Raw genomic sequence first — 24,307 nt, forward strand, 5'->3', positions numbered from 1 at the left:
GTCAAAGAACCTTTTCCTTTAGTTTATAAATGTTTAATACTGTTTTTATTCTACCTTCTAATATTATTTGCTCATGGCAAGGTTTGAACAATATTGTAATAAATATATATATATTGTGTCAGTTCTTTGCTGTGCCAATTCATTAAAGCTTTGCGTTAAAATACTACTGCATTCATTTTCATAATAGTTGTACATTAAGAGTATTCCAGGTTCCAATAATGACGGCTTGGTGGTCTTAAACTTTGCCAATTAATCAATCTCTTCCACATATAGAAGTCCATTTTGCATATTGTATATCTTATAAAATATGGGCTCCCACTATAGTATAGGTGATGCATTTGAAATGTCACTTCCCGGAACTAATACAGTGGTGTAGAGTAGAATAGAAGGTCTTACTGATTGACTATAGTAACACAATCATTGCATATGTAATAATTGTTATGCTACTGTGATTGCCTGTTTTTGTATAACAACGTTTCAATTTTGCTGTTAAAATTAAAATTCTACATGATGACCATCATATGATGTGAGTGTAGTCAGGTTTTTAGTGCATATGTGTGAACATTTTAATAATTTTGACATTGATTAATGAAACAAAAACCTGAGGAAGGCACTCGTTTGAAGAGGTGAAATGTCATTGCACAAAAACAGGAAAATGCTTACTTAAACACTTTCTTTTGTTCATAAAGAATAGAAGGTATTGACACAAACTTAAACTGTAACCTTTACCTGTGACTGATCTTGAAATAGTTTCCTTTTGAAGTCAACAGTGTATCACATAATTTCAAATTAAACTACATGCTCTACTTATTATCTTGATACATTGGAATGCCAGGTCCCACGTAGCCAAAGTGAGTCTATGAAAGTTACCTTTCAGAAATCACCACCTGCCCAAAAATATATCCTCAACACTACATTATTCTACCAGTTATATCAAGAAGGTCCACAAATTTTCAGGTATGAAGTTGCTGAAAATTGATGAGAACTTTGATGATGATGATTTGTAATTTCTTGAGGGATGCAAAATGTTGTAGATTCTCTTCACTTCCAAATGGCTGGAAAGGAAATAAAATCAGAACTGAAAATATGTTAATAGTAGAACTTCAGACGTTTGGAAGATTAGCATTTTCTATTTAATTACTTGTAATGAAAGGAAAAGTTTCTCATGGAGAGATATATATTTTACTCAAAATACTTCCATTCAAAAATCTAGCACTCAAGTACTTATGATCTTATTAAATTACTTTGCCAGAAGAGCATGTTTATTAAATGTCTCTATGTAAAAAAAGATGTGAACTATCATAACATGTAACTTGACATAAACCTGTTTCTTTCTGGATAGGTTTGAGTGTGCCAGGTGGCACAAAAGTCAGTTTACTCATACACAAATTCAAGGTTATACACAAAATTCAAGTATACATACAAAATACAAGTAGATACACAAAATTCCAGTTTCAGTGGTTTTGTTCAAAGTGTCCTCCATTGTTTGCAATACATTGTGATGAACACAGAATTGCAAATACAATGCAGTAAACTTGTATCATTGTTGATGACATGAAAGAAATTGATAATTTAGTCTTTCATTGCATCCAAATCTGCCGGTGATGATGAGTATACCATATCCTTAACAATTCCCCACAAAGCAAAATCGCATGGCTTCAAATCACAAGAACGTGCAAGCCAATCAATGATACCATGGCATCCTATCCACTTTTCAAATGTGTCATCTAAAAACCACACTACAACAAGCCAGAGACTCAACTGTCGACAAAAGAGTAACGAGTGCACTGTTGCCAGTGTCACACGACGATGTTACCAACGTATACCTAAAAATTTTTACTTAGCACAAGAAGCACATACACTATCGTAATACTATTATCAGTGTGCTTTTTGGGTAAACTGACTTTTGTGCCACCCTGTATATGTAATTTATTGTGAACGCTCCAATCATAATTGCTATCAACATCATTTTATAAAATTATGTTTGTAAAGGCTTTCCTTTATCGTATTCAAATACTGTATAAATCACAGATATTTCCTAGTGCACAATTTATGCACACACCTTCATGTATTGCAGTGTACCATCAGCAATGTCATGTTTGAGTAGAAGAAATATAATATTCATGTAAGTGCAAGAGAAGAAACCTTTAGTCTTTAAATCATAATTCATTACGCTATATGATCTTTAAGATATCTTTCTGCCAAATGGTGGATTCTCTGGTGATACGAATCCTCTGCTCAGCAGAACTTGCCCTCTGTTGGCCAAACTCAGAAACTTTTGGGCAAAGCTTTGTACATTCACACATCTTGCCGAGAGGAGAGCTCTGTAGTGATGCCTCTACCATCTGGAACTAACATCAGAAGCACCAGACTCGCATAGTTCCTCCAAACACACAACATGACCTTGTGTTTTAAATGCCCTCTGGGAGGACACTCAAGAGTCAACCTCACTTCCACGTAATACACCTCGGTAACTGCAGTTTTGCAGGCTCTGGTGTCTAGACCCACAACCAGTGTAATCCTCTTTGGGACTTGTGTTGTGTGCTGTCCAAATGTGTTTGTGATTGTCTTATACCGGGTCTTTCATAAATAATTGAGGGGGTTACAAAAATTTATTGTAAGTAACGTATTGAACTTACGTTAAGGAGGAGAGGAACAATTTCCCCTAGGCCTTTCCCACTGCCGCAGCTGCCAATCACTGTTGCCAACTTCGCTCTTCTGGAGCCAGATCTGGCTCTTTCGTGCACTCGTTTGGCTGTGAACTGTGGCACCCGCCCCTGCCCCACTATGATGCCACCACTGGCTCCGGCCCACAAAGACCAACTTTTGCCATGAGTGTACATTTTGCACGTGACGTGATGTTGTTATATTGGCTGCGTCGTCCCACCCCCTCTTACCTTCTCAGCTACTTTTATATAGCACCGTGGCTAAGGTCAAGATGACAATATTGTTATCGGGGAATCCTTTATTTTCGATTTCATATGAGCATCAGTGGATTATTTTTTTATTATTATTGATTTATTTGGTGTTTTAAGTCCACTTTATGCACAGTAAGGCTAATCGGGACTGGACCTACAGTTTAAAGTGGGATCCAAACCACTATGTGCCTCCACCAGGAAGTGGATTATTGAGATGGGTGATGCCACCAGATCTAGGTGGTGAAAATTAAGAATAATTTTAAAGCTAACAGTAATAGCAGCGCCCCCACCCCTCTGACCCCAAAATTAACCTAGGAGGCACTTTATGCAGCCTTCGTTAATCTAGCTCCTTGAAAGTCATCTTTATCTCTATTAATGGTGAAATTTAGCTCTTTTAATTACATCAGGTTTGGCAACATTGCCAGGATGGTCATAGTAGGCAAGGAGAAATGCATTAGGCTTATGGGACCATTATTTTATTCGTTCTCTCGGGAATATCAAACATCCAATGATGTAGAAAAGTACATAGACCGAAAAGTACACGTTGAACTTTGTCATAGTAGTAGGAAAAGTCGAAACTCCCATTTGATTAGCTGTAACTTGAAGTTGAAATTGATTTTCCATAAGGAATACATGGAATTCTGTAAATATTTATTAATCATATTTTTCAAACATCGTGTCTAGCTTACATATCAACTTGAAAAACAGTTTCCACTTTCAACGTGGAGAGAAATTCATACTCGCTTGCATACTAATCCCTTTTTTCAATAGCAGTGCCCAATCCGACGATATTGAAATAAATGCAGAACTGGTGCGTAATTGTCCCTCTTCACCTTAATGAAACCAGTCTGGAACGAACGAGGAACTCAAATAGTTTCTTCGTACACCTACAAATGTTCAATGGGTGCACCACGGGTGACACGGCACACATTGACACAATAGTCTACTTCTTGCAACACTCGCATCAACATGGGCATGTGGATAGTGTCTATCACTGCAATGATACGCTCCCTTAAGGCTGCGATATCATGTGGCATCGGTGAGACGAATACCCTGTCTTTGATGAAACCCCACAAAAGGAAGTCACATGGTATATGGTCCGGTGATCTTGAGGACCAAAACATTGCACGAAACACTCCGAGTGATGTGGGTGATTTGAGTGTCTCCTAGCGGCAGGGATGTGAACTCTCAGCTTAACAAAACATATACGCATAAACTGTTTGCGTTCCTCTATCATTCTGGACTGGTTTCATTAACGTAAGTTCAATACTTGCAATAAATTTTTGTAACCCCTAAATTATTTATGAAAGACCCAGTATATTTCATCTTATCACCTTTCATCCTCATCTTCACAATTAGCCACCAAAAGTGTCAAAAATGCAAGGTAAAATAAATCAAACATTTATAAACAATCAATGGAAATGCTCTCTTTCGGCCATGTTACTTAATTGCCAGCCTGAGATGGAATAGGAAGCAGTGACATTGTCTTTTACCTTCATCTTAACTTACCTTCATATGTTTAAACTTTGACTAGTCTTGCCTTAACTTCTGAAGAAGCCACATGATGTAGCAAAAGCTTGAGTAATTAAAAGATGTAAGCACATACCTAAACTAGACTTCAGCTACTTAGTGAAATGATATCATATGATGTAAGTTACGCCTTATCTAAGTATCTTGATATTGAATGATGCTGCAGGAAAGTTTTTTGAATCTGTATCAAAAATGTTTGAAAGAATAAATGCGTTACTGCAACAGGTGACAAAAGACAATCTTCAGCTTCTTTTTATAAAAGAGCCAACATTGACGCTATAACAAGCTGCCAGAGGAACTCAAGAATCATAATCCAACCAAATTTAAAATAACAGTAAAAAACTTGCTTTATAGCACAGAGGAGTACTTAGATCATATTTTTCATTAATAGGCATAACCTTTGATTTTTCTTCTATTTTTATGTTATTCTATACTCTTTTATGCTCTTTAATATGCATAAGTATGTGTTAATTCCTTTGTACTCAAAATTATACATGTAATTGACCTATCCCATATTATAGTGCTATTTGTACTTATATGATCAAGTGGATGGAAATAAATCATATCATATCATATCATTAACCTGGCATTGGTCGACATGTTAGCGTTGCACTAACATTGAAATTCATTTGATTATATATGTATTGTAAAATATGAAAGCTCTTTGACATGCAGTCTAGCTGCCTTTTATTTTGCTACGGTTGGGAAAATATAATAGGGTGGTGGGTTCCCTTCCATTATTAGGAGCTGTGCCGTGATCCTGTCTACAAATTGTGAAAATGTTAGTGTAACACTCACTTGTCGACCAACCATGGTGAATTTTATGACAATGTGGCCGCGGTGGCTCAGTCGGTAACGCGTCTGACTACCATGCTCAAGGTCTCGGGTTCGATCCCCGGCCGGTTCAATTCCGGGAACTTTTCTAACGGTGGAAGCGGCCCCGGCGCCTACCCAGCGTCGAATAACATGGGTACCTGGGGGAAACCCTGGGGGGTAAAGGCGGTCAGGGGCGTGATGCTGATCACATCACCCCCACTCACGACCGGATCAAGGAAGTGTGGGGCGTTACCCCCACACCCCCTATACGCCTTCATGGCGTGGTGCTATGCACAGGGGAACACTTTACCTTTACCTTTTTACTCATATATTGTAATGGTTAATGGACAATTCAGACTATGAAAGTGTACGTGAGGAGCAGTGTGATATTCTTTATTCAGAAGATAGTGATGTGAAGCAGCCTGGCATAAGTGATCATGACAGCAACAGTGAAGTATCAGCAGTCAAAAATGACCATCAAACTCTTTAAGAAATGTTCATGGGCCACAGTACACTGGACGTAACGAAACAAGAATGTGGTATATTCACATAATGAGCAAAAAATGATATTAAGATCCAGAAAAGATCAACGAAATTGGAAAATACTGGAGGTGTTAGCAACGTGTTAACATGTGGACCATTGGCGTTACTCCGATATAGTCGACCAATGCCGGGTTAAAATGTGTACCTATTGAAGAAGCATGCAAGAATGCAACCCAACATATAAACATACGTAATTTATTTTATTTCTACTACCCATTAATTTTAACCTTGTATTCACAATTTTTGGCCTTTTACTCGCGAATTGTAACCATATTTTTCTCAAGATACTTCACTGCACCTATTTATGGGACACCCTAATATATAGCATACATAGACTGAGCATAAGTTACTTGGGTCCTGTACCCTGGCTGTGAGGTCTAAGGTGTCAGGCTTCGGGCTAGGGCTACAGGATGTATGCTGGTTCAATTCTCCTGGGAGTGGGCATAACAACTTTACTCCTGGGATTGAGGCTAGTGTATGTAACCAGTGGCCATCCACCATCGTGAGGAAATTGGGTACAGATGAGTAGCATAACCCGGCCATCGATAACTACAACAACGACTGCAGGTTTGTCGTACTGACCACACTGGTTGGATGATCAGCCACCTCTGTTGAGACATGTGGGAGTGAGGTCGGGAGTCAGTAGGTCCTGGCCCTCATAGGCTATTATTTTTTATATAAGTTTCTGTGACATGCATAATGAATACAAAATGAATTTAGATTTGTTCAGGAATGGAAGCAAACCATTTACAAATACATAAATAAATTAATGTAAGTAACACTTAAAATAACACAGTTCAAATTAAAGTACATTTTAACCCAAACACAACAACCTGAACCACTATTCATAAAGAACTATTTTGGCATTTAAACTTAGTTACTGCTCTAATCCATACAAACCATCTTGTTCCAGGCTTCTTTTCTTCAATCTCCTTGACTGCCTCTGGTTTAGTGCATGCTGGGAAGTAGAGAATAAGAACAAATAATTCCTATTCAGGAGATTGGAAAGCTAAAATCGAGCCAGAACTTAGTATTATTTTTAGACGATACTATAATGATCTTTCAATGTTTGTTGTCTTCAAGTGTCAATAAAATATTACAAAATAACAAGTCAAATTGGATCTGTTACTGTAATGAAAGGTATGACTTTTTCTGTTTCGTAATGCAAAGACCAAAAATTTATTTCCATTTTTCAAAATTATTAAATAAATAAACATACTAAAGATTATGCCATAATATATTATTAGTAAATTTTCTAAGGATTACCACTTACGTAGTTTTCAACTCCAACAAGAACATTCTTCACCAATTCCTGTGAATCCAGCTGCGTCTTCTGCAGAGGTAGATGGAGACCCATAACGTCCAGGGATCTGGTGGTATTTGTGTTAGTGTTGTTCATATTGTTTCGCATTAGCAATGCCAGAAGAGCTTGAAGCAGGAACGCAAGAAAAGCCAAGCCTGACAATAAGGCCAATGGATCCAATCCTGCAAAAGTTGTGCTAAAAGATAGAAAGTAATGGGTACTGATTTATTTTTGTTAAAATATTCTTTATGAAATATGGGTAAATGGAAATGTACCGTGCGTCCATTTCGATCTTCAGCCGAGAGATCGGGAGAAGCGTGGCGGGTGGCACTGACTGAGATGCCGACATTTGCGGCCTGTAATGCAGTGATTTATCCACACCCCCCTAACACCCCCCCAACACCCCCCCAAATTTTGACCAACACCCCCCAAGCAGAAAATGGCACACCCCCCTGCAGGGGGTGTGTAATTATGAATTTCAGTATCAAGATTAGCAATAGCAATTCTCCAATATGAACAGCTCTGCAAGGATCGTAATCCAATGGTCCTTTCGAAGTTTCGTTGAACTGGAACTAGAGTGTCAAGGAAGGAGGTTGGAATAAGTGGAATGTTCTCCATGGTCATTTCCTGGAAAACGTCACCCCCTTTGACAAAGCTGCGGTCGCCTGAGGGACACTACCATCTGGTAAATGTTAAACTGACCTCTTGCTCTCCTTCCAGAGAGCATATCGTACCGCACACAGTGTTGGCAGTTCAGCGTTTCAACACCTAAAATAAAACATGACAAATTTTGTGAAATCAATCCCCGAGTCAGTGAAATTTATATTTTGTTGCATTTTCTTTTGTTTCTTTCTCATGAAAAACACACGATAAAAAAATAAAGGAAGACATTCAAAGATGTAGGTTTAAGGTTTGACTCCTTATTGTGACTTCTCCTCGCACTTCCACTGTTATATGGTTAGCAACACTAATTTTCGTTTTTTTGTAACTTGTGGGAGGTGGACGATTTTGAAGTGACAGAAAAGGGAGTCAAGTGTCTTGGTTGGGTCAGCCTCAGTGTACGATCTTAGTTCGTGTGTTGTGGTGACCATGGCTGAAACTTTCATGCAGAAGTGGCTGAAGAAGAAAAGAGATTCTCAGGGCGAGAATGAAACTAAAGACAGAAAGAAACAGAAAGTGGTAAGTAGGAAAACAGTGTAATATATATACATATATAAGTGTAACCAGTGATGGCGAGTAGGGGAAGCTAGGGGGCAGTTGCCCCCCATCCCCACTTTTCGCCACTTTTTCCGCCGCACTATGCTAAATCTTATATACAAAGGGAAATGTACTGTCTCTTCCCCCCAGTTTTGCCACCTTCCCCCCCCCATCGGTTTTAGAACCCAATCGCCGCCACTGAGTGTAACCAATATAAAATTTACCGACTGAATATTCGATATAAAATGTCAAATATTTAATGATGAACCTAAGTAATTCATTCATGTCCATAATTGCTGTACGTATGTGACTATGTGTACGTCTCTATGAGTTTCTATCTTCGTAAAAGAATGAACGTTTTAGCTAAGGTGGGGGAGGGGGTTTGAGTAGTTGCCCTTGCTCTAAGGCCAAATGGTTGCTGAACAAGCAATCAGATAAAATAGAAAAGTGTTCGGCCACGGAGGTCGATTTTCTTAAAAACACCCATGCCCACACAAGGGATGGCCAGATTGGGATCCGTTTTGCCATCCCACATGAGCGCTTCTTTGGAAAGTAAGAATGTGTTTATAACATATTGTTACCTGCTAATACACACACACACACACACACACACACATACACACACACACACACACACACACACACACACACACACATATATATATATATATATATATATATATATATATATATATATACACTATCTGGCCATTCGTCACCGGACACCTGGAACGAGTACTTTAATCCGGTTTCAGGCATCCGTCAGTATCGTGTGGGGCCACCTTTTGCAGCAAGTACAGCCGCAACCCTCTGAGGAAGACTGTCCACCAAATTGCGATAGGTTTCGATGGGAATCCTGCTCCAATCCTCTTGCAAAGCGGCGAACAACTCTTTAGTGTTTTTTGGGCGGTGTGGCCTGGCTCTCAACCGGCGCTCCAACTCGTCCCAAAGATGCTCAATCGGGTTGAGATCAGGACTTTGGGCAGGCCAATCAAGTTTTTGCACACCCATATCCTCGAACCACGTGTTGATCACACCTGCCGTATGACATGGGGCATTGTCGTGCTGAAACAGATAAGGACCACTACCGAATTGTGCCCACAATGTCGGTAGTGCAGAATTGTCCAGGATCGTTAGGTATGCATCTGCATTCATGTTTCCATGCACTAACACAAGAGGACCAAGACCATACCAGGAGAAGCACGACCACACCATGATGCCACCTCCGCCAAATTTCACCGTGGGTACGAGACACTCTGCTAGAAATCTTTCTCCGGGCATACGCCACACCCACACACATCCATCGGACCGCCACAGCTGGTAGCGCGATTCATCACTCCATAGGATGGATTTCCATTGCTCAGGGGTCCAATTACGGCGTTGGTTGCACCACTTGACACACCGGCTCGCATTGCGGGATGTGATAAACGGCTTGTGAACAGCTGCACGACCATGGAAACCAAGTGCACTGATTTCCCGGCGGACAGTACGATCACTTGCTACACTACTGGTAGCCGCATGAAACTCTTGTGCCACCGTCTGGAGCGAGGCCATCCGATTTGACTTCACCACATGTTTCAAGCTTCGACGGTCCCGATCTGTTAATATTTTCGGTTTAGGTGGTCTGGGTGGGCATTTGACAACCCCCTCCTGCTTCCACTTCCCGATAACATCACTCACAGTCGATCGGGGTATCGCAAATTTGTTGGCAATCTCCGTGTTGAATGCCCAAACCTGTGGGCTCCGATAATAATTCCTCGTTCCGCATCGCCAAGTTCGCGTCGTCTGTCCATAGTGGCTGCTCTACCTACTGTGCGGCTGTTCTCCACCTGCCATGCCTTTTATAGCTCGTGGTCACGTGCCCAGGCGCTTCCACATGCCTTTGGTGGGGTGTCCGGTGACGAATGGCCAGATAGTGTATATATATATATATATATATATAATTTTAAGGAAAAAGAAAGTATTTTCAACACAATGAAAGCTCCAAGCAACTACGTGGTAGGGATGCATACATATGGTACATATATATAGATAGATAGATAGATAGATAGATAGATAGATATAGATAGATAGGTAGATAGTGTGTGTATGCGCGCGTGCGCGATTTGTAATTAATACACTTACAAGGGAGGTCTAAGTCTCCCCTCCGATTTCCATGAAACTTGGCAGGTGTATAGAGGGGCCCAAAGAAAGAAATACGTGTTTTTGTGTTTCAGCTAAAAAAAAAACTGTTTTGGGGGCAAAGAAACCCTCAAATGTCAAGATGAAGACAAATTGACGCGGGGATCTGACCACTGTGTGCCACTCCGATTTCCATGAAATTTAGCAGGTGTATGGAGGGGCCCAAAGGAAGAAGTATGTGTTTTTGTGTTTCAGCTAAGAAACGGTTTTAGGGGGCAACCCTCTCCCCTCAAATGTCAAGATGAGGAGAAATTGAAGTGGAGATCTGACCCCGAAACCACGTAAATATGGCATAGGAAGAAACAGGGGGCATAGGGCGCCTCTACACACCTGCCAAATTTTATGGAAATCGGAGGGGGACACAGGGGTCAGATCCCCACGTCAATTTGTCTTCATCTTGACATTTGAGGCGGGTTTTGCCCCCTAAAACAGTTCTTTTAGCTGAAACAAACAAACACGTATTTCTTTCTTTGGGCCTCTCTATACACCTGCGAATTTTCATGAAAATCGGAGGGGGACACGGGTCAAATGCCCACTTAAATTTGTCCTCATTTTGACATTTGAGGGGGTTTTGCCCCCTAAAACAGTTTTTTAGCCGAAACAAAAAATACGCATTTCTTCCTTTCGGTCCCTTTATACACCTGCCAAGTTTCATGGAAATTGGAGGGGAACACAGGGGTCAGATCCTTACTTCAATTTGTCCTCATTTTGATATTTGAGGGAGTTTTTGCCCCCTAAAACCATTTTTTGGCTGAAACAAAAAAAACACGTATTTCTTTCTTTGGGCCCCTCTATACACCTGCCAAGTTTCATGGAAATCGGAGAGAGACTTGGATAACCTCCCTTGTTAGTCTTAAACTTTGTAATTATATAACACTGCATATATTTTAATGTTTTACTTTAATTTTTAAAACTGTAACTGTAGAACAATTGTATAATTTTTGTATAACATTTCTATCTTGTTAAATGTGTTAAAGGTTTCATCCTGGAATGGAATGTCTCAAATTTGTGTGTTTCCATTTCCAATACATTCGAATGAATACATATTCATTTCAATGGCATTTACAAAATCACCTCTGACATTTTATGTTAAACAAGTAGGGTTATTTTGTGCACGAGTGTGTTAGCCGATGCGTAGCAAAGTATTTTAGGAACAACACTTGAATAAAAATCTTGTAGGACTAACTAATGAAAAATTTCTTTGTAATTTAAGATCATAATACCTTTTTAGGTGTGGTAATATTATAATGGGATTGAGATACCAAACTCTCGGATCCGGATTTTCGGATCCGGATCCAGATCCGGATCCGTTTGGCCATCCCTAGCCCACACCAGGACTCGAACATGAGAACTTCGAATTCAGTCTACCACTGATGCGGCTAATCCTTCGGCTGAGCGAAAACACTGAATTCCAAAATAGAACAGAAACAAATAAGACCAGCAAATACGCATATCTCACTTCTCCTCGTAGACAAAACTTTGTTGTAAGTGGTGCTCACAAACTTGAGACAATATTCATTCATCTGTTTCAAAGCAGATGTTATTATCCTCACAGGAATATTTTGTTATTACCTTAATAAAAGGGCAAGGACAGTTTACTTTCCATTGGTAGATAAGGTTTAGCATAGTTCTGGGGCAAAAGTGGTAAAAAGTGGGGGGAACTTCCCCCACGCCCTCCCTAATCGCCGCTACTGGTTCTGTCATTTATCAGAAGTTTAAAGTTTCATTTAAGCCCACTTTATGCTCATGTTAATCGGAATGGGATCTACACTTTAAATTTGGATCAGAACCACTGTGCTATGTGTCTCAAAAGGGGATCGAACCAAGGACCCCTTGTGCTTTGTTTATTCAATCTACTTCTTATATCTATTGGCTGAATTTACCGTGGAAGTGGGAGCAATTGTGATAACATGTATTCCAGCCCTGGACCTAATTTTTTATAAAACAGTACGCTAATCTCTCGAACATGGAAGTCAGCTTATTTCCTGTTCATAGTAGGCTACTGTATATTGTTTTACATAAAACAGTGCAAGTAAAGGCTAGAATTTATTCTCGGTGAAGTAAGACACCCGACCGAAATTCGCCAATCCCAACTGCAAATTCTGGATCCGCCACTAGCTGGAAATTGGTAGAAAGTTGATGGTAAGGGCCTAAGGGGTCACAAATAAGACAAGCAAGCCGTTGATCTTAGTAGTCGAATTTTCTCAAACGATTTAAGTTCTGTGAAAAAAAAAAGCATTTTGTTTGTTGAGCTATTGTAAACAACTACATGGGGGAAAAATGATCGATATAACATAACTTGAATAATAAGTAACGGAAGTTCAGTGTTCAAAAAGTTGATGTATAATTGAACTCAAAAATACAGTTATCCGAAAATAATAAATTATTATTAATAATAAATTGTAACACATTTTCTTATCGGGAGGGTGGCAATACCGTCCCCAAGCCACACGAGTGACACGACGACAGACAGGGAGAATCCCATGAACATTAGTTGAACCAATCAGCTTGGTTCAATTGCCATGCTGACGGGAAATTCTGGGTCTCCTTTATCGCACAATGTGACAGAAACCTTGCGTTCTGACGTCACAGCAGAAAGCTCTCATTGTTACGCTAAATGCCCAAGTATGTAATCGTCCGGAAAGGGATGGCCCCCTTGGAGAATGAAAGTCAACAAAAATTATATATTTCACACATATATTTTCATTTCGGACACAAAAATATGTGTTAATTATTGCTGGAACATAAAGCAATGTTTTTAGAGGGGACAACACTATTATGGTAGAAAATGTGCCTTTTTTGCCCCTCTGGAAAATAATACCTTGCTTGCTCCTCCCTGGAAAAAATCCTGCGGACGCCCATAAGTATGTAGATATACTATGTTTTGATATATAGAGTGAGAGTATAACTTTGTCACAGGATAATATGTATTGTTCAAACTGAAAATATGGAAAATCTTGAAGTTAGTGGATAAACGAGATAAGGCAGGGGTCATTTGTCCACCCTTAGAAACTACTGAAAGGGGAAGGGGGTCCATTTTCACCTCATTCAAGAGTCATTTTGGGCCTCCCCGATGGCGCAGTGGTAGCGTCGTCGCCTTGTAATCAAGGGGTCCCGGGTTCGATATCCGGTGGAGGCACATAGTGGTTCGGACCCCACTTTAAACTGTAGGTCCAGTCCCGATTAGCCTTACTGTGCATAAAGTGGACTTAAAACAATAAATCAATCCAATCGAATCCAAGAGTCCTTTAATTTAAAACAAATCTTCTAGTAAACATATTTTCATGTGGATCGTAGTTTCCGATTGGATTCTCGAAAACAGTTTGCCTGATTCAGCGTGTGCTATCTTCTTAGGCCAATATGCATATAATGCAAACTGGTGTAAGGACAACAATATCATCTCACGTAGAGGATCAAAATATCAATCTCTATATTAATTCTACAATGTAAGTCTGTTAAAGAACGGTAGATGAAGTGGAGATAAGAAAAACTGTTCACATAAAGATTCGTACATTTTTTCTTGCAATTAAAGGATCAATCTCGTCTAACGTATCTTACCCCCTATTCCCATTTATTTTTTTTAGGAATAGTCGCTACGTAACTCCTCCGCCCCAAAGAAGGCACAAGGAAATGGAAAAATTAACATATCTACTACTCCCCCTCTTATTTGTATTATATAACGTCGCGTTTTCCTCCACTTTTGGCTAATCGCGACGGTGGTGATGAGTAATGATGTGATGAAAGGGCACTCGCAAAGAACACCCATGCCCAGATCGGGAATCGAACCCGGAACCACTGGCGTCGCGCTACGTATGCGGTATGCTATACTAGCACCAAGATTTCTGAAATTTCGGAAAATATGCGAAGTGCAGGCTTCGACCAGCGACAGCGTAAGAAACTTGGAAGATATATATGTACTATGAGCACCAAACCTGACCTGCCTAACCTATCCACGTAGGCATATAGTAGCAGAAATAACCATGTAAATGGGTGTGGCCGTTTAAATGTTGTTTATTTAAGCTATTATATGCCTACGTGGATAGATTAGTCAGGCCAGGTTTGGCGTTGTTAGCATTTATTTCCAAATTGGTAAGGCTGTCGCCAGCCTCTCGTTTCCCCGTGACTTACTGCTCTCATGCCATGGTTTCAAATGAGGTGGTGAATGCACAATTACTCCATCAAGAAGGCTGACTACTCCGTTGTGAATTGTGATTCATGCATATGCGTTGTAATTGTACCTGGCCCCAGGAACATTTTCTTCATTTTACCTTTTCACAAAACATATGTCTTTGTGTTTGCGCTCAAAGTAAGCTCATCTAGTTCAGAATTGTCCGTCCTGCAACTTCTAAAGAGGCAAGTGATGGCAATTATCTGCATTTCCCCCCATTGATCGCATTTGCTCATTTTCCCGATTGATTACATTTGCTCATGGTCGCAATTTTGATTGAATTGGTGTTTTTATTCACAGTAAGGCTAATCGGGACTGGACCTACAGTTTAAAGTGGGATCCGAACCACTCTGCCATGTGCCTCCACCGGGTATCGAACCTGGGACTGCTCATGGTCGCAAATGTGTAGATTCAGATGTTGCTTTGATTTCTCTTTCATCTAATTTCATGTAATTATAAATGAAGAATCATGAACGAAGAATAACAATTATATGATATAGATGAAAGAAGTACAATGGAACAGCCGAATGTACGATATTAAAGGGCGTTAACAAATTGTAAATGTAAAATGACGAAAAAATCCTGGTGGCAATTACCTTAAGACCCATGTAAAGTTAACATCTGATACAACAAAGAAGGAAAATGGTTATTCAATTAATTAATATTTTGGTAACAGTTGATTACAATGGTCCCATCCCTTTCTCGTTCTCAGGAAGATGAAGTCCAAGTAGATTCAATGAAGAATCCCCCCAATGGAATTCCAGAAAATAATGGACATTCGTCTAGCGAAGATTCTGAAGAAACTGTACTGCCAACGGTTATTGCAGGACACTCTGTTACTAGTGCATCTGAAAACCGCAGGAAGGGTTCTTGGTATAGTGTCTATCCGTGGATTGAACGTACCCCAGAAGGATATAAGTGCACCGTATGTTCAGAATGTAGTTCAATGAAAACTGGACCGTGGGTATCGAAGCTGGTACCATTATCTGCATCAAAAAAATTAGGGGACAAAGCATTGAAGCACGAGAAAAGTAGGTTACATATGCTTTCTTGTGCCGCATCGACATCTAGATCAGCTGGTGTGAACGTTCGGTCTCAAATAGTACGTTTTGGAAATGAACAAAGTCAAAAGGAAACCAACATAGTAAAAGATCTTTTAAAATTAAGTTATTATCTCTTTAGATCAGAAATTCCACACACAACAAGTAACTGGCCGAATTTAGTGTCCACAGCTGCGTTTGTTGATGGTAGTGGTGAGCTTGCAAGGAAAATTCAAGCCAGTGCACAGAATGCTCACCGGTTGTCGTCAACCACGACAACAGACTTCCTCGAAGCAATCGGAGGAGCTGTTACAGATTTAACTTCCGAACGCTTAAGAGATATACAGCGTTATTCCGTAATGGCAGACGAAAGCACAGACGTGAACGGACGTGAAATGCTTAGCATTTGTGTTCGCCACATATCGTCTAGAGATGATCTGCACCAGGTTGAAGAGACATTCTTGTCCGCAGTGCCTTTGGAATCCACCAAGGCTGAAAATATTACAAAAACATTAATAGGTGAACTTACACAAGCTGGATTCGATCCTAAAAACATAACTGCTGTATCATTCGATGGTGGGGCTAATTTTTCAGGAAAAGTAAATGGCGTGCAGGCAAAATTAAGGGAGTATTCTCCTAACTTACTCTTTGTGCACTGCAGAAGCCATCTTTTGCAGTTATCTCTTGTCCACAGCTGTCGACAGATGGCTGAAATAAAGAGAGTCCTGAGTGCCCTTAACAAATTGTACAGCATGTTTAGAGGAAGCCACAAAAGACTGACTGTTCTTCAAGAAACGGAGAAAATTTTAGATGGCACCTCTCACAAACTCGTTCAACCCGGAGAAACAAGGTGGTTGTCGTATGAAGGCAGCGTGAAAGTTGTTGTGCAGCATTATGTATCGATATGTGTTGCTTTGGAGCACATATACATGGAAGCCGGAAATTATTCATCGGATGCTGGTGGGCTCCTGTTGATATTTCGGAAAAAATCAACTGTGTTTTTCTTAACACTCTTGTCAGTCCTTTTGAGTTCTCTGGCTCGTTTGAGTAAGAGCCTTCAGTCTTCAACGGGCAATATAACAGAAGCCATGGCGTTAGTAAAAGCAGTACAAGAATCTATTGCTCAAATTCATATGAAGGACATTAAGGCAGAATCCGATGAAATCATTTCAAAAGCAATGGAGAATAACATCTACATGGAAAATGACAATATGGGCGAGAAAGAGATAATGAATCTAGGCATGAAGTACAGAGATAATATTGTACAAAACATGAAAATCAGGTTTTCCGACGATTTTGAAGAAATGGCAAACTTCCATAAAATTTTTCTTGAAAAGCCAGATAACCCAAATTTCACGAAGATTTCAAAATTGTGTGGTACCAATGAAAAAGACATGAAAGATGAATTCAATATTTATCGAAGATATAATGGAGACCTGGCATCCCAATCAAACCTGCTCAACCTTTCATGTAGAGAGGAAAGAAAATGTATGTTCCCTGCTCTTTCTGCAGCAGCAACGAGAATTCTTCTCCTTCCTGTAGGAACTGCAAGTGTAGAAAGGACCTTTTCCACAATGAACAGAATTCTCTGTTCAGAGAGATCCCGATTGCTTCCTGCGCATGTGAATGCCCTAATGAAAATTTCTATTGAAGGTCCGAAGATTCCAGACATTAGAAACGCTTCTGATGCAGAAAATACAGCATATAGAAATTTAATTGACAGAGCTTATTGTAAGTGGATGGAGAAGCCAAGGCGATAGGTTTCCGGACGGAAAAGTGTTTCAGTGAGAAATTGAAAATGATAGTACTTTTTTTTCTTTTAATTCTGAGAATTGTTTGCGAATTATTATGAGAATGTAATTCTGCTTAAATTTTCTTCTCAGACGTGAAAAACTTTATTTTGAACTTTTTCAATGTCAATGAAAAAAATCAGTGAATATAAATATTTATTTTACCAACAATTATGATTGGAAGTCTTTTCTAAGAATTTCAATTGTCACTTTCAAGGATCTTGTAAGAAATAGTCATGTACAGTGGGATGCACAAGTATTGTTCGGCAAACTGCACATGAGTATTTTCATTAAATTTTTCTCTTGCACCCTGCGTGTTTTAAAGACCTGGATTTTTGCGTATGTTGGCAAGAAACCTGTCAACAGCTTTTTTGACGTTTTGTCTCAATTCTGAAGCATGGTGGCGGGCACTTTCCTGGTAATACTTATTCATCCCACTGTACAAGAGACTTCATTTTTTTGTAACAAATCTTAGACGTTTGTTGTGATCATTCTATTTTATCGTTATATGTATATTTTTCCTATAGCTTTCAATATGCACATAAATTTTGATTTATTATCTTGTTATTGGTATTAATGCAAACACACATTATTAAATTAAAAGGAAGAACTTATGAGCATAATTTAGCCTTGGAAGTTGCCAAATTTTCCAATTGTACATGAATTTTGTTACTAGGTTAATCACTTTTGTAGTGATGAAAGAAACCAAGTGTTTATATTCTTAGTACTTTGAGTCAGTTTGATGGAATAAAATATATTGTGCAAAATATGTGGTCTTAAGAGAATTAGAATAGATGAGATAACATGAAAGCTCTTTCTGTACAGTGTAGCAATATAATGAAATGAATATTAAAATAGAATGACAGTAATGTTTAAATTATGTTTATACAAGTATGCAATGTACTATATAATGTTTCAATTTCAGTTATTGTTAAAACTTTTGAACCCTGAATTTGATGTATTTTTAAAAATAGAAATGTTTCAAGTTTATCGTGTGTTAGAATAATGTTTAACTTCACCAATTACATCAGTAGTATCATTTATAGATTACATATTTGCATTTACTGAATTTTACAATTATTTGCGTAAGACAAAAATGCATACATCAATGAGTATGTTCTAAGTCATGTCTCTGCGTATTTCAAAGATCCAGCAGGGTTGAGTTTTGGGAGTTCTTGATTACACAAAAAGTGATTGTTCTTAAGAATAAAATTTCAATATATTCATGAGATAGTAAAGAATATTGCTTTCTTTTGATTTTTGTAATTTAGCGTCGCATTTCTTTCACTTTTGGCCAAACTCGACGATGAGGACGAGTGATGATGTGATGAAATTGATGAAGTTGATGAAGGCACACTCACAAGAAACACCCATGCCCAGGTCGGAATTCGAACCCGGGACCCCTGGCGTCTTAGCGTGCCGTGTAAGGAATATTACTGCCTGGGTTGTTGTTTGTGTTGAATGAGCAACCCTACATCTTGTTACCTTACGCTCCGAATTCACATTCTGTTGTGGACATGAGTGTCACTTTATCAATGCCATCTATCCAAATCGCGTCAACGTAACACAAGAAACATACAAACACAAATAAAGAATATTGCGCAAGTATTCCTAATTCGTAATCGACCTCCATGGTGTAGTGGTCCGTCGACTCACGTGGCGAAGTGGTTAACACAGCGTACTACGACGCCAGGGGTCCCGGGTTCGAATCCTGGGTAAGACATGTATGTTTGTGTTTGTCTTCAATATGAAAACGGAGAATAGAGTAAAACTGATGCATACGAAAAAGAGAGGGATAACTACCGTAGAGCAGTTGTCCTTTGATTAAAAAAGAGGAGAAAAAGGAGTTTACCACATTGCGTTACGATGCCAGGTGTCCCAGGTTCAAATCCCGGGTATGGGTCCTTTTCGTGAGTGTCCCTTCATCAATTCCATCACATCGTCACAATTAAACAAAAGTGGCGGAAAAGTGAAACAAAATAACCTAATCATTAAATAACAAGTTCCTAATTTATATCTAACTAGCTTTTGTTCCTGAATATTCTCTCGTGTGTTTTGTCCAACCAGTGTAAGGGGGGGGGGGGGTAGGGTTTCTGCCAAACTCCGGAAGCATCTCTGCACGGGTTGAATCAGGGCGATTACTTTCAAAACGGCCGAAAATATACACTTAACATCCCCAAACTTACACCCCCCCAAAATTTTTCAACACCCCCCCAAGTGAAAAATCCTGGATAAACCCCTGCTGTAATGCCCGCTTATTTTTATGGACATATGCAGACATTTATATAAATATTGCAAAACGAGCACTAACCTGTGTTATAATTTATCATCTGCAATTCATCCAAGTTCTGCCCTTATATACACAAAAAAATACGCTTTAGAAACGATGTTAAGAGCCACAGATAATAGAACATTTTAATCATAATTTTGACCAGTAACGTCCTGCTTAAGTTTATATCCTTGAAAGAGTTTTGTGGCGATGGGAATCGTTTGGAGGTTTCGAATGTGCAACACTGTATGAAGATTACGCTGCAGACGAAACCTTTAAAAGTGAATGGTTTTCGTAAGCTTCCTTGCAATCCGATATCTTCGAGCTCGAAATTTTTTTGTTCCTTCCTGACTAGATGAAGACAGAGCTGTGAATATAGTGGCGAGCAATGAAAACCAAGGGCGTGTTAATTTCGTACTGTGCGCAAGAGTGTTATTCTTGGTTACTTGCAGTTACTTGTTTGTGTTATTGCAGTGTGTGTGTGTGTTGTGTCAGTTAGACGATTGGAATGCCAGTCGCAAGGTTCACGTTAGAACAAAGATGTATTATGTATGACACGTACATGACAACAGACTTGTGTCGAGACGTGTGTAGGCAATTTGTACAGAAATTCCCATGCGTTTCAACTCCACATAAAGATACGGTTAGACATCTTGTCCTTATATTACGAGAAACTGGATCGTTAAATGTTAAAACACCTAAGCAAAAACAACGGATTCTAACCGAAGCAAAACTCGATGATATTGGTGCAGCGTTAGAATGTTCTCCAAACAAACCTCTACGCTGTGTTTCACAAGAGCTGGCCGTGTCAAAATCATCGGCACATACAGCCACTAAGCTACTAAAATGAAAACCGTAATCTTATAACACAGGTTAGTGCTCGTTTTGCAATATTTATATAAATGTCTGCATACGTCCATAAAAATAAGCGGGCATTACAGGCCACAAATGTCGGCATCTCCGTCAGCGCCACCCGCCACGCTTCTTCCGATCTCTCGGCTGAAGATCGAAATGGACGCACAGTACTATCACAAGCTTAAAAGTTTTATCAGGTGATTTCAATAGACTTATTCTAATGTAGGAATTAATATTTTGTGGCAGTGTTTACTATTAGTAACCTGTTTTGCATATGCCTGCTACCAGTCATGAATTTACGCTTAAACAGGGTGTCATTTTAATAGCACCCATGGACCACAGAAACTTACAGTGGACATCAAAACACAACTTTTCTCAGTAACGTTTTGTCATTGGTGCATTATTTAGGCACTACAGCTGTTCAAAAAATACCATTTTGCCACCTGTATTCTGGCAACTCAACACAACATTTGATCGCATCTGTGACATCATGAATCGATATGTATCAGGGTTGAAAGGAACACATATATTCTTTAAAAAACGACATAGCTACTACCAGCCACATTATCTGCTGTAAAACAAAACAAGGAACATCCCAGTGGGTATTAAACCAACAATACAATAAAGGGTTTTTTAACATGTTTTGTGTGTAAAGGGTTTTTTATTGACTTTTTTAGATTTGGATTTTTTAAAGTTAGGATTAGAACATGAAGGTTTTACGTGTATGGGGTCAGTTGATATTGAGTTAATTTTTCATCCTTTTTAACCTGTTTTACCTGCCACCTCAATCCTTGCCTTAATTGACACAGCTATGTAATGATCATACTTTCCTAGACGAAAACCTGAAGATGAGAACAATAGGATCCTGAAATGTTGTTTTTTCGCAAAACAGATACTCATGAAATGTAAGTATTTCATCCTGTATATATTTTTATATTGTACTTCTAATATTCATAACGTAAGTTGCACATGCCTCAAATATAAGTTTATTTATTATTATTATTATTATAGGAATTATATTTTCAGTTCACATTATGAAAACAGAAGATCACAGTATTTTGATAAGGCTAAAATGAATCCCTGGTTCGTAAATTGCCTGGAAAATTGTTCAGAAACAAGAGGTTTGTGTGAATTGCTTATGTGCAGTCCAAGTATTCATATTGCTCCTTTTTATGTCATTCTTTTCTATGCATGGTTCTATGTTCACTGCTGATTCACATTTTACTTCTCTTCAATAATCTTTTGCAGTGCTGCAGTCACAAAATTTTCAGAGGATATACATTACGTTTCGTGAAACATTAAGAGACCACATTTCCATTAACTTTAGATTATATTTTCATTAAATATATGCTTCAAATCATTTAACTTCTACAACAACAACAACAACATCAAAAATAATCATTGATGGTAGAATATTAATGATGATGATGATGATGATGATACACCCAAAATTGGTATAAATGAGGCATATTACAATAGAGAAGGCATTATTGGGTCTAATCGACATTATGTTCCTGATCACATGGAACCAGAAGTATTTGACAGTAATATAAGTTCACTGGAGTAATGGCCAAATTACATAAAGAAATATAAACGAAACGAAAGTTGAAGGAATACGCATTGTATCAGAAGTTTAACCAAAGGGTATTCGGCATATACCACCCTAAACTCTTGACTACAGCCCTGGTGTTTTGGCTCTGAGTAGTAGGAAAAGGACAAGAGTTCAAAGTGAGATAACCATTTCTAACAATGAGGAACTGGATATTAAGACACATTTCAGCAGTCCAGTTCCAGACAACTTCTTTATCACTATCTCTGATGTTTTCTATTGCATTTATGTAGAGGTACAATTTCAGCTGCAAGAAAAATCGGTTCTTCTTGTCCAAAATGATCTTTGTTCGTCAGATGTGGGAAATTGTTCCAAAAACTGTTATATGCATTCACAAATATGTTGGCTGTTACAGCAGAAACAAGTTTACCTCACAGTAAAAGGTGCCCTTTAGCATACATTTCATTTTATAAGAACTCAAGATATCAACTTACCCATACGTTGCATGGTATCCTCCACCTCCCCCATGGTAACCTCTTTCAGTAACATCACTCTTGGACATGCTGAAGAGACGAGTTAGGCTTCGAGCTCCACGCATAACTATATCAGTGACAGTACAATTATCATACTCGGGAGCCTCAATCTGGCCATCCTTAAATGCTTTCAACTGTTTCATTCCATATCGAAGCAGGTCGAGGGACTTTCTTACGTTCCTTGATCGCCCCTCTGACAAGTCTGCTAATTTTTCCCCTATTTTTACCAGTTTCTTGAGAGAATTTAACCAGATAGGTCCAAAACTTTTCTCCAAAAATCCTTCAAGTCCTCTCTGTAATAAGGCTCTCATGCCGAGGGACTCCCCTATGGTGCTTCCAAATCTATATATCATGTTCAATCCTCCATAGACAAGTCTTGTAAATGGGTTCACCGTTAAGTCTATAATGGTGTCCTCAGCTTCATTTGTAGTTGTGGGAGTCTTTGACAATCTCCATTTGCTGTGGCGAGGTGGGTTTCTTGATCCTTTAGAGTCTGCAGCTAAGCCTCCACAGAGGATCAGAAGTAGGACAGGCAGCACGAGAGACATCCTCATGTTTCTGCAAAATAAAATTATAATTTTTACTCCTAAGAAATAAGAATGTTCTACCATTTTTGCATAAAGAAATGGAAATGTACGTTTTCATTTATTTAGGGAGTCAAATCAGCATCATTAGTAACGACTAAGACTATTTCTAGAGACATTTAAGTCTCAATGTGCAAAACGATGAATCTGCAGAAATGGGAAAGGCAACGTGTGTGGCAGATTTTTATCCTGATTATAAATGCTAACCATGCTTCAGATTCTCAATTGCCAACAATGGATTGACTTTGCCAGTACTACAAAATACACGATTTATCTATATCTTATAAGTAGGGAGCGGAAGTTGATGAAATGTCATCTTTTTTCTGACATCTCGGACACGATGCCCATTAAATATACACAATATTACACTTCGTCTAGAACCCAAAAAGAGGAAATTTTAAAGTGCATTTTTTTGCATTTGTTGCCAATTTTCAGGTTTTAGGTCATTTTCCCCGATTTTCGGCATTTTCCCGTTATTTTTTGCAATATTCGGTGCATTGTTTCGTCATATTTTGTCACTTCTTTCATTTTGGTAATATTCTTGAGTCTATTCACCAAGGTGAAATATATATCTCTCGCAGGATTGCATTTTACGAGCAATATAAATGCTGAACTGGTGACAGTCTTTGTTGTGTCCGGGGAAACCACCAGGTGTCCGTCTGGGACAAACTCAAATGTAAGATGAGATGAGGAGATTGCATTTTGTTTAATTTCCTTTTCATTTCAATTTTTAACCCGAAAGTAACAAATTTAATGGTATTTTTTCCCATTTTCTACGTCATTTACCCCATTTTTTAGGACATTCTATAGGTCATATACCTATATTTTTTTGGTCATCAACTTCCGTTCCCTATCTATAAGTCTTGACCAGGATAGAGAGCCTGGGACAATAGGTCCCGTCTCTATTTAAAAATTAACAATCTGTCTTGTTCCCGTCTAGATTCTTACAAGCCCATCCCAGTACCCTCGGCATGCCTACTCACTATCAAAGAAATGTTCCAGATTTGACTCTTGACCTGTCCATGGCTGTT

The 24,307-nt window shown here is 38.9% G+C and overlaps 1 protein-coding gene across 1 annotated transcript in view; it reads right to left on the reverse strand.

The window, feature by feature from the left end:
• Positions 1-654: 654 nt before the first annotated feature.
• The window catches only part of LOC145991401 (uncharacterized), a 59,996-nt gene continuing 36,343 nt past the window's right edge, over positions 655-24,307 (reverse strand). Inside the window, exons 2-5 of the mRNA XM_083127389.1 lie at positions 22,654-23,250; positions 7,081-7,306; positions 6,708-6,765; positions 655-1,055 (exon numbers count right to left, since the gene is read on the reverse strand). Of these exons, the coding sequence (XP_082983515.1) occupies positions 1,042-1,055; positions 6,708-6,765; positions 7,081-7,306; positions 22,654-23,246 (891 nt within the window). The 5' untranslated portion in view covers positions 23,247-23,250 and the 3' untranslated portion in view covers positions 655-1,041. The remainder of the gene's footprint in view (positions 1,056-6,707; positions 6,766-7,080; positions 7,307-22,653; positions 23,251-24,307) is intronic.

Source organism: Lepisma saccharinum, chromosome 8 (assembly GCF_977018435.1).
Source record: "Lepisma saccharinum chromosome 8, izLepSacc3.1, whole genome shotgun sequence".
NCBI classification, from domain to species: domain Eukaryota; kingdom Metazoa; phylum Arthropoda; class Insecta; order Zygentoma; family Lepismatidae; genus Lepisma; species Lepisma saccharinum.